This window comes from Phoxinus phoxinus (genome assembly GCF_949152265.1).
Source record: "Phoxinus phoxinus genome assembly, chromosome: 21".
Classification (NCBI taxonomy): domain Eukaryota; kingdom Metazoa; phylum Chordata; class Actinopteri; order Cypriniformes; family Leuciscidae; genus Phoxinus; species Phoxinus phoxinus.
The window spans coordinates 7,560,037-7,572,153 of NC_136896.1; the positions used below are offsets into that span (position 1 = coordinate 7,560,037).

The 12,117-nt window shown below is 34.7% G+C and overlaps 1 protein-coding gene and 1 long non-coding RNA gene across 2 annotated transcripts in view; one reads left to right on the top strand and one right to left on the bottom strand.

Annotated features, from left to right (window-relative positions):
* LOC306989479 overlaps positions 1–12,117 on the top strand; it is a 64,806-nt gene that overhangs the window by 31,587 nt on the left and 21,102 nt on the right. The gene's annotated exons all lie outside the window — the stretch shown is intronic.
* The window catches only part of map2k6 (mitogen-activated protein kinase kinase 6), a 33,029-nt gene continuing 26,485 nt past the window's right edge, over positions 5,574–12,117 (bottom strand). The window contains exons 7-12 of the mRNA XM_079595249.1: positions 11,384–11,435; positions 11,170–11,297; positions 10,145–10,222; positions 9,260–9,399; positions 7,702–7,747; positions 5,574–7,177 (exon numbers count right to left, since the gene is read on the bottom strand). Coding sequence (XP_079451375.1) covers positions 7,100–7,177; positions 7,702–7,747; positions 9,260–9,399; positions 10,145–10,222; positions 11,170–11,297; positions 11,384–11,435 — 522 coding nt within the window. The 3' untranslated portion in view covers positions 5,574–7,099. The remainder of the gene's footprint in view (positions 7,178–7,701; positions 7,748–9,259; positions 9,400–10,144; positions 10,223–11,169; positions 11,298–11,383; positions 11,436–12,117) is intronic.

Below are 12,117 nucleotides of genomic sequence, written 5' to 3' on the forward strand. Positions count from 1 at the left end.
AGCCCATGCTTTTGATTAAACACAGGAGCGCAGCCATGCGTCAAATGTCCCCGATTGAAGCCCATGTCTCTCAAAATCTTTTTCTTTATAGGATGAGAAGAAAAAGCATTTGTAAAGTGCAAAATCCTTTTTTTTATTGGGCCCTTTCATTAACTTCACAAAATCAGTCACTGCTATCTAAAATATGCACACAAATCCATAGCAGTAGACAAGCAAAAATACATTCATTATCTCAACAGTTCTTTAGAGATGTAGAACACTTTAAAAAATAAACCTTCAAAGGTTATGCTGCCTGCCTTTCTTATTCATGAGAAAAATGAAGTCAAAGCTCCCATTTCATTCCCAGAACCTGTTGAATTAATGGCAACTGTCCTCAGCTGCAGAGGAGCACTGCAAAAATAAATAAATATATAATCGGGGTAAAATGAGGATAAAAAAGGCTGACAAAAAAAGGCCCCAATGTCCTCAAGCTAAAAGCTCATTTTTCTCTTGTTATAAAGAAAAAGCGGTTATAAAACAAACTCACTGTGCATTTACTGCCGAGTTCAACACTGTAAACAAACATTTTCTACACAAAAGTAAAGAGCAGTGTAACTATAGCTAAAAACAGCAAAGTTCACCCTTTGTCATCATTTACTCACATCTGTTGTTCCAAACCTATAGGACTTTCTCTGTTCTGCAAAACACAAAAGAAGATATTTTGAATTTACAACATTGGACTCCACTGTAGGGAGGGTGAATAAATCATGACAGAATTTTCATTTTTTTTGTTTGATTATCCCTTTAACTTCAGATGTCCAATTCATTTTAGCAAATAATTTTGTTCGGTTTATGTACAATCGTGCAAATGATTCAGGCTGTAAAACAGTATCGTTATTTTTAACTAAAATTATAACTATTAAAATGATGTTAATTAAAGTAAAGCTGAAATAAAATTAAATATAAATATTAGTTGAAAACTAAATATTAGACTTAAAAATGTACTTAAAAAACTTAAACATGTTGCCTGGGAAACTAACTGAAGTACTAAAATTGCTAAAAACAAAAATTAAAATTAAATTGAAATGATAAAAAGAAAGCACAATGACTAAACCTTAAATTAAAAAACTGACAAGATATAAATAAAAGCTCATTAATATTAATAAATACAATAATACAACTGACACAAGTTTCAGCAAAGCATTTTACATTGTTCATTACTGTTTGCAATTCATTAAATTTTTGGTATAAATAACTTCAGTGTAGTATTGCTACTGTTTGACTGTAATAATTTACTTTGAATAAGGAGCAGCTTGTGCATTGGAAATGTGCTCCCCAACACTCTGACAGTTAGGACAGATTTGACTAAATGTTTTAACTTTAAAGTCCTGAAGCCTTTTCAGATTTGGATAGAACAGAAACCCACAAGACGCCTACCACCCCACAAGTTGCGACTTTCCCCATCAGGTTTTTTACGGCATCGGAACAGGAACAGACATGTCCTCACATTTCCTTGAATTCTTTATCTGTGGAGATTCATTGGATCAGTCACATCAACGTGCACACGAAGCTTTGTGATTAATTAAACCCGTATTCTCGTATTCTAGTAAGAGGAGATGAAATCATCGGCTTTATTCTTTCCGGGAACACTTGGTTAAAACAAAACCCAACCGAACGAAACGTCAGCAACGGCTCCCAGGGTACGTTTTTCATTGTATTGTGCAGGTGACATATTCATAAAACTTGAGTTTAGACATGTGGGTATCTTGATAGAGATGGCTAATAGAGACACCTGCATGGAAAGCTGTAACCCTTTAATTAACAATCAGATGAATACACACCTCCTTGAAACACAATTTTTTGACACCTACAGTGTGCTATGTGGCTCGCCATTTTCCTGTCATAGACCAGAGGAGAGAAAGAATAGACAAACCACAGCATGACCTCCTCCTACTGAGGATATCTCATGAAAGAACTCTTCTCTGCATCTCTTTTGATGATGCACTGATTAATAAAGCGTATAAAATAAAGCGTATTGAAAACAAAATAAAGGAATGAACATCAATGCAAAAGAAGAGCATACATTCTTTAAAAAAAATCTTCATTGGCATCTATAGCTATAGACCAACAAAGAACCTTTAACATCCATGGAAACTTTCCATTCTACAAAAGGCTCTTTATAGTAGAAAAATGTTCTTTAGATGTCTAAAATCACTAAAAGGCTGTTTGAGGAAGCAAATGGTTCTTCTATGGCATCATTGTGAAAACCTAGAACATGGGCATTGCTTGACATCTGAGCTTGGGTATACACTGCTGGAAAGAAAACCTGTTAAAACCAGATAGGCTAGTTAGCTGGTTTAAGCTGGTCTTCCAGCCTGGCCAAAAGCTGATGTTCAGCTGGCTGTATCTGGTCTGTTAGCTTAACCAGCCTGGTCAGCTAATAATAGTGTCCAAAACCCTTCTAAATCCAGCCTGGGAGACCAGATAAAACCAGCTTTTCCAGCAGGGAAGTCCAGACCGAACCAGTCGTTTTGGTCAGTCACCATTTTAATCATATTTTAGCTTGTCTACAGTAAACCTACACATTCACAATCCGTATATTTCCACATACAATATTGAAGTGATTTATTTACTATGACTACAGAGAGTTGTCGTAACGTAGAGAGTTGTCTACGTTAAGTTGTCATGGCATGATGGCAGCCAGATACATCTCACGCGGATTACTTCCTAATGCCGCGCTAAGCAATAAACACTTTGAAATGCACTATAAACACAATATTTTAAAAGGCTATTATTAAGCAAATAAAAGATTGAAAAATTACTCGCCCTCTTTAAAACCGATTGAATCTGTTGGACGGTTATCGGCCAGAATAATTTATCACGTGACAATGGGGGAGACGTTGGTAAATTTAATTTCCTTTTATGTTACAATATGTATGAATTTTATAATAAAATATCCAAAAATCACTTGCACAGTGTGATATATATCCTGCAGTTGTGTACAATATCCCAAAAGTCTCCAAAGATTTTTTGTTTCAGAGAAATTCCAATTTTTAATAATCGCCTGTCCCGGAAAAAAATGTCGCCTGTCAATGACAATATCCGAGCTATCCGAGCTTTCCGCTCGTACTGCCATAGCCTTGACGTAACCATGGCGACAGACGTGGACAACTGCGTAGTGCGTAACGTTTAGCGGCACGCTGTTCTTATTTCGTTCAAACATTATGGACCATGGCAAGCAGACTTTGGGACCAAAAAGGAAAACTAAAATGTTTTCACTCATCCGTTAACATTGTTAGATCCATCAGCTTGACAGCAAGTCCCATCATTCAGCTCGTCACTGCGACATAAACCTACGCCTTTGTTATTGTAAGAGGTTAGAGACCCCTAGCGGTGAAAAAAATACATATTGTAGCTTTAATGTATTCAATGTGGTGCTGTTCACAAAATAAAAATTCTTAATGTATTAAAATGGATATATTGTATTAGGCCTAACGTTATTTACTTTAGAGTTGACAAACTAATTTATTTGTAAACTAGGCTATATTGTAGCATTTATTCGCCAGCCCAATTGTCTGTATGAAGTTTGTATTAAAAGTGATGCATGCATTTATATATATATATATATATATATATATATATATATATATATATATATATATATATATATATATATATATATATATATATATATATATATATATAAAACTTCCCTACTATATTAGATAAAAACATCTAATCAGAAACGTTAAATGTCAGTCATTTTGCATGTGCAGGTTTATGGCCACGGTTTTGGGCGTGTGTTGACGATTAAAGCAGCTGAAAACGCTTACAGCACCTTTAAGCAAATCTCAAAAGCCATATATTTTGCATCTGCAACCCTTGAAAAATAATTGGATGGGTTTAGACAACCTTTGAAGATGTAAATTGCAGAGAGAGAGAGAGAGAGAGAGAGAGAGAGAGAGAGGATGGATGGATGTTCTTTGCAGGACATTTCTCAGTCAAACTTCTTGTCACATCAACTAAACGAATGGAAAAGATATTGGTGACAACAGAGGGCATTCTGGGATGGCAAGTCATATTTTTTTATGACTATGGGACAGAGATGGTGAGAGAGACCAAAAGTGTTTAGAATAGTTATAACACTCTAAAAAATGGGTAAAATATGGACAAACCCAAACGTTGGGTTACAAATGTAATGTCAAAATTTAACCCAACGGCTGGGTTTGTCCATATTTTACCCAAAATTGGGTTGAAACAACCCAGCATTTTTTAGAGTGAATAATAAGAAGAAATGTTTATTGAGCACTAAATCAGCATATTAGAATGATTTCTGAAGGATCATGTGACACTGAAGACTGGAGTAATAATGCTGATTCAGCTTTGCCATCACAGAAATAAATGTATTGTTTAAATGTATTAAATAAGAAAATTGTGATAACATTTCCTGATATAACTGATTAAATGCAGCCTTGGAAAGCATAATAAAAACCTCTTTAAAAAAATTGTTACCAGATTGTTGATGCATTAACACTGACAGTTGGCATCACTTAAAAAAAGCGTATACGAAAGATACTAAAGGCACCTGTTTAATAGAAAGACCATCAAATGACCAAAGTTAATAAAATAACAAGAAACTGATAAAATAGCACTTGAAAGGTAAAATTAGGACAAATGAGAAATGAAGAGAATTGTGTAGAAGAATCTCTTATTCCACCAGCCATGCATGAAAAATATCTTTCAAAAGGCTTGTGCTGAATGTTATCCCTTGTACTGTCATCTCATGGTCATGTCCACTCTCTGATGTCGAAAATTAAAACATATGATGGTTAGGAACATTCATTTGGATAAATGAGGCAGATGGAGTGGAGAAATTTGGGTGGCATCCAGCGGTCATCTTTGTGGGGAAGAACACTTGAGGACTAGAAGAAGTCTAGAAAAGTCATTAAACTGTAAAGTCAGTTCATGTTTCAGGAGTTCATTAACATGCCTGTTTTTGCATTTTTGGTGGGTTAATTTTAAACATGTCCAGGTTACATTTTACTCCAAAGCAATAAAATCATATTTCACAAACAATATTAATTAATTTTAGGATATTTTTGCATTGTGATATTTTCATGACAATTAACCCCACATTGACACCACCAAAGGAATGAACCGTGGCTATTTTTATGATCATTCTCAATGGTGATTTCATTACTGCAATCCACATTTTATTGTATTGTATTACAGTAAAAATGCTGTAACTATTTAAATGAGCATTCATTTTCTTCACATAATAAGCGTCAAAATAATGAAAATGTCACAATGCAACAAAAAAAGTGGTACATAAAGTTTGGGGAGTGTTGAATATGATTTGATCTTGATAGGTTTCACAGCACACACACACGATGTATACTATATATACTGTGTGTATATATATATATTTATAAATATTTGTTTCCTGTCAAAAGACCACGACGACATAATTCTACACAAAAATAAACTTATACAGAAAAATAAAATTATAAACCAAGGAAATGGTTCATTTCTTCAGAAATTAAATCCTGACCATTTTAATGTAGTATATTAAAAAGAAGCAGCGAAGATATGAGAACTTTTATGTTTGAATCAAACAATATAATGATTACAGGCAAATCAGCAGTGTTATCCATTCTGTATACAGTGGTCACAAGACAAAAAAAAAAAAAAAAAAAAACACGCACACATTCATCATCTTCACCTTACAGAAATTATACGAGAATAAAACCAGAAGCCCAGAAAGCAAAGCAACAGACTTCCTCCACTATCTGAAGCATGTGGAAAGCAAAGCATGTCTTAGTGACAAAGCAGCGTGGCTATTGTAGTTTTTTAATGTTGTTTTTTTGTTTGTTTTTTGCTTTTTATCTATAGAGAGGCACAAAATCAGGCTTCCGAGTCACAGTGAGGCTTTGAAAGAAGTGTCAGCTATGTGTGTTCAGATTTTTATATAACGCTCACGCACGCACACACTTTCTCTCTCTCACTTTAATGCACACAAATGACCACACGCTCATACCGGCACACCACTTTAAAATTAAAAAGTAATTGTCAAGTTTCCAATGAGAAAAACAGCAGTTACAACACATACAGAAACTGCAGAACACCTCATTACTGTTAATACATATGCACTGTGTATAATAATAATAATAATAAAATAATAATATAATTTCCAGTTGGATTGCAATTGAAAAGAGTGAGAATTATTTGATTGGCTCAGAACAGAGAGGTCTAGATGTACTAGCCAAAAGACTTAGATACCTTTTGCCCCAAATTACCTTGGTATATAGAGGAATAGCATATAAAGCACACACAAGCGTACACCCATTTAGTCACACACACACACACACAGTTCATGGAGGGTATGTGAAAAGCAGTGTTTGCTACCAACCACTGCGGGCTTTTCACTTCTGGCTGTTAACGTCTGATTGAGACGGCATTTATAAACTGATAAGCCTTCAGTGACAGATGCACAAAGAAGTCTTTGCAAATCCAGGAAAACAAGAAAGATGCTCCATTCATACACTTTAATAACCATCACTCCTTACAGCCAACACAACATTATCCTCATATACTCATTTAACAAATTCAAGAAATATTTTTTGAGTATATATACATATCTAGATAATAGATAAATATATCTATACCACTCTCTCTCTTTTTTTTTCTTTTACATTTTTTATTATTATTATATTTTTTTGAAGAACCGGACGTCGTGGGGGTGGATAACATTGCTGAATACTTTGAGAATTACATTGAAGTGCCACTGGGGAAACTCAAGACATCTAGAACACCTGATGCTAAAACTGCTATTTCTTTTTTGGATTGAGAGGTAAAGCTGGAGGAGGACTGGGATTGAACAATAGATGAAGTTTGACTTGGGACTGTAAAACCTTTTAATGCACATGTATGCACATACATGAATTCACACACGCACACGCCCTCGTTCACACACACAAACACACATGCACACACGTGCTGAGATTCCTGTCCCATGCCCTACTTCGTGTGTTGCTAGGAAATGCCCCGCCCACCCTCAGTTTTGATGCCCCCCCCCCAACCCCCAACCGGCAACACGTCAGTTTTGCAGAGAGGGACCGTCTCAGTCCCCAAGGATGCTCTTCACAAAGCTAGCGACGTCGGTGTCTTTGGAGTCATGGAGGGTGAAGAAGGGATGTTGCTGGGTGTGGAAAAGATTTGAAATATCAATATTGTGCTCACACAAAAAGCAAATTGCATTGTATATTTCAATGTAAAATGGTTTAAAAAAAATATATGTATAGTTGTGAACTACTTCTAGGTCTTTCCAAGTACAAAATACACTATTTATACAATATACAATACAATATATGCAAATATTTATAGTGGTTTCAGACTTTTGGATCCCACTATGTAAAAATGAAAAAATATATACACCACTGCAAGAGTTTTATCACAATTTTTGAGGTTTTGAAAATCCCTGAATTTAAATACAAATATTTAAGTTGAAATATATACAATATTAGAAAATGATTACAATAGTTTTAGATCAATGACAGCAAGTTAAACTGCTGTCAACTTCCAAACAGAATCATATCTACTTCACTACGAGCGAATAGGGAGAAGGTACAGCTTTGCATTGACAGCACAAGTCTGACATCTAAAGGACAATCCTGGGAAGTGCTTGTTATAAAAAGAAAGAAAAACTGTCAGCATCATACTCACCATTAGTTCTGCGTAAGTTGGCCGCTCTTTGGAATTCTTCCTTAAGCTGAAAAACAACCAGAGAAAAGCAAAGCACATGCATGTTAGAAATGCGCAACAAATCAATCACAAGTGCAGCAGGAGAACGCAAAAACCTCAACGCAGCGCGCTGTGGCTTCAGTACTTCCCCTCACAATGTGAAAGAGAGGATGCAATCAGGGTTTCTACATCCTGTTCGCTTTCCTACTTCACAATGCAGAGTCAAGGTATGTATAGAGAGTGAGAGTGTGTGAGCGTGCGTGCCTACGCTACAGGTTTACTGAGAGTGTTTTTACTTTCACGAAACTATGTGGTGTCAGCATTGTTCCAGAGAAATGCAATTCTACAGAATCTCGAGTCATGGTCATCCCACATATACGAGCCACAAAGAAAACATCCTGTGTGAACTTATACACCATTTACATATGGTACTAACATCCCTCTCAGATGATCCAATCAGAAGTGTGTACAGATCTAACGGTTCAGTGATTCAGTCACTTAATGAAACTATATTGCATTTATTAAAAACGCATTTTAGACACAGTTTATTGCCTTGAAAATCTCACGGTGATGATATACACCACGGTGCAAAGGTTTTTTTTTTTTAAGGAAGTGTCTTACAACTGTAATATTGTGAAATATTATTGCAGGCTTTCTATTTTAATATATTTTACAATGTAATTTATTCCTGTGATGGCAAAGGTGAACTTTCAGCAGCCATTCTACAGACTTCAGTGTCACACGATCCTTTGGAAATCACCATATTTTGCTCAAGAAACATTTCTTTTTATTATCCATATTATTGTGCTGCTTAATATTTTTGTGATTTAAAAAAAAAAACAAAGTTCAAAAAGACAGCATTTCTTTTAAATAGAAATCTTTTGTAACATTTATAAATGTCTTGGTCACTTTTGGTCAATTTAAAACGTCATTACTGGAAAAAAGAAAGTAAGTATAATTTATCCCAACTCTGCAAAGTTTTAATAACACTTACAATTCAAAATTAATGTTTACATGACAATGATGTACTAAAAAACAGAAAAGTTTTGCGTACAGATGAGTTCACACGGATCTGTGAAAGCGAGTAAAAACTGTGTATTCTGCTGCCAGGCCAGTAGTTGGCGATGTCATTTTGTAAAGAAACACTACACGACTATAGACTGAACTTTTTTTTTTTTTTTACTATAGACTGAACATGTAATACACATGCGCATCGGCATGATGTCACCGTTTTCACAAATTCGTGTTTTTGTAGTTTTAATTTAATGTACACATTTTGAAACCTGTTTTCAAAAGTTCGTGTTTTCATGCCCCCAAAACGCTGTTGTCGTGTAAATGACTGGCCAAAACACATAATCACCCCCCAAATGACTATTTTTGAAATGAATGTTTCTCAACAATAAGGATGGCCTGGAGCCAGTTAATAGAATTAAAAACAAATTTTTTTGTGTGTATTTGTGTTTGGCCGAGTGAAAGTTGGCATAGCTTATTGTTGAGCTTTGATGTGGAAGTTAGCAAATGTGTGTAACAGCTCGCCCACCATTGTGACGTGAAGTCCACAAACTCGGCTGAGAAGCGGTCTGCCGGCAGCTGGGGCGACGGCTCTTCCACCACCTGCTTGAGCTGCTGAAACGGCGTTCCCCATGAGTCATAGGGAAACCGCAGAATGGCCAGCTCGATCTGACAGGATAAAAAAAAAACATACACATCACGACACAACCATCACAAGAAAGATGCTTTTTATGTTGTTGTTTTTTTTGTAAGGTAAAATTTAATCATCATTAAAGTCAGCATGAAACAGAAGTTGTGATCGTCTTTTCTTCCCTGTTGTGACAAATAAAGAAAAATGATTTAGGGCTGGATTTTGTCCATCAGGAGATGATTGGATGGTTGTTGTTTGCTATTGCTGTGATCACATGCGAGTGTCCCGCACTCAAACCGAAAAACACATCAGAGAAGAAAAGAGATGTTGCAAGAGGAGGGGAAGTTATTTAGATTAAAGTATCTGAGGGCACGTGAATAATAAAGAAAAAAAAGATGATGTGCACAGATAAATCATTCATAATAAATACTGAAATATTCCACTGATTTCATGGTGACTTTAAAGCTCAAGCGAAACACTGGCATTCACATAAACATCAATATATTTTACATATATTGTAAATATATTTTATTCATACATTTTATTTGTCCATAAAACCTATAATTTACACATGGGCCTATTATTAATTTAATGTTAAAATGTAAACTATAAAAAGAAATCGTGACTAAATATTTGAACAATTAATTGACAGGCCTAATATTCATGAAGTTTGAATACACGTTAATGATCTAGTAAGCATTAATAAACATAACATTCCATAACGTCAATAATAAAAACATTTTATGAAGTTTTACTAATTAAGCAACGAGTGTTAACACATACCATTGTGATTCCTAGACTCCAGATGTCAGACTTGACATTGTAGCCTTTCTGATTGGTCTCTGGGTTGATTCTCTCAGGCTGTGAATGAAAAAGAAAAATGACTGATTATGATGATTGTGGGCAAAAGAGGAAGTGTGGTTTGATAAAAGGAGGTAGAGATAAGAAAGCCTGAGAGTAATAAAAGTAATAAAATATACTTATCACTTTTGCTTGCACTATATTCCCCTCTTTATGACACGTCTCTATTTTTTAGATGCATAACATTCACACCTTTATACAGAGCCACATGCACACAGACTCTGAGGTGTGAAGAACTCCACATTTTTATTAACAGCTCATATTAACTTATTAAATGAAAGCTTGTTTCCACCATACAATACTGGGTAATTGTGAATTTATATCGCACAATTTTATACATCACAATTGTGAGAATCTCACAAAATAAAAAAAGGTAATTGCAACTTTCTCGCAATTCAGAATTTTCTCACAATTCTAAATTTATACCTCAAAATTCTGAGAAAAACACTCAGAACTGACAGATTTAAACTCACAATTTAAAAAACTATTTCAGCTTTTTATCTCACAATTATGATTTTTTTCTCTCAGAATTAAAGTCAATTACGTTGTTTCAATATTTATGGCAAACGCTTTGCAGAATTTTTTTGTGAAACCAAAAAGCGTAGTTTAACTGACCCTACATGTTCATATTAAAAAGACTTGATATAAAAATTGACCATTTAACTTTCTTAAAATTATTTAACAAATATTTATACATGTATAATGAATATACTAACATCTGTACATTTATGCATTTATTAATATAATATAAATACATGTGTTTTTTATGTTGTTTTATTACAAAATAATAAAATATTATTAATATACATAATATAAACAAAAAAAAAATTATTTATCAATGTTGATTTTTTTTGTATACTGTCGTTAATTGACTATAAAGATGCACACACAAAAATAGTCACAGCATAAGACAATAAAATATGTATTTCCTCTTTTGTTTTGCTTACCGCCATGTATGGCTTGCAGCCGGCATCCATTGTCTTCGCCACCGAATCCACGAGGTACCCACTGATGCCAAAATCACACATTTTCACCTGACCCTGCATGTTTATCAGGACGTTAGAGGGTTTCACATCTGCAAACAAATACAGAAAACAAGAAAATCAGTTGCTGGCATCATTAGAAAGCTAATATACTATATGTACTTTAGTCCCAGCTCACCTCTGTGTATCACTGACAGGTTGTTGTGGAGATGCTCCAATGCTTTTACGATCTGCAACGGGAATATAAAACATCAGGCTCATTACAGAACTGCAGGGATTTAGGAATTGCACAGCGTTAAAATTATCTCAAAGGTTCAAGTGGGAATGCAAAAAAAAAAGGACAAAATTGCGATGTTTGAAAAAAATAAAATTAAAGTCGCATTTTATTATTACATGAATAAATGTAAAAGAGCAGTGCATAATAATCATTTATAGAGGTGATTATTCATATAAACAATATTTATCATAAATGCTAAGCCTATATGAATTTATGAAACAAAAGTGAAAGTGTGTGTGGAGAATAGGGCTGTCGATTTAACGTGTTAACAGTTCGAATGGCCCAAAAATTCAAGATATCTGGGCAAAAATGCCTCTGTATGAGTTTGTCTCATATTTATATCATTGGATAAAGTTAAGCAATATCACAGGAGTGCCGTTTTTGTCACGAATAGCAACAGTTCAATAAAGTAGTTAATATTTTGTTATATTGTCTGTTTTTGCTTAATTTAGCAATCGAAAATAATACCCATTCAGCCAGAGCATAACTGTTGTGCATCTCTGAGCATCACACAGCGGTGTTTAGTTTCTAAATAAATCCACGTTTTGAGCGAATCAATTGACCCTTCGCTAAACCACGCCCGAAAGCCACCACTGGCCAATCGTGGCTTAGCAACCGTAACTAGGCGAGGGAGG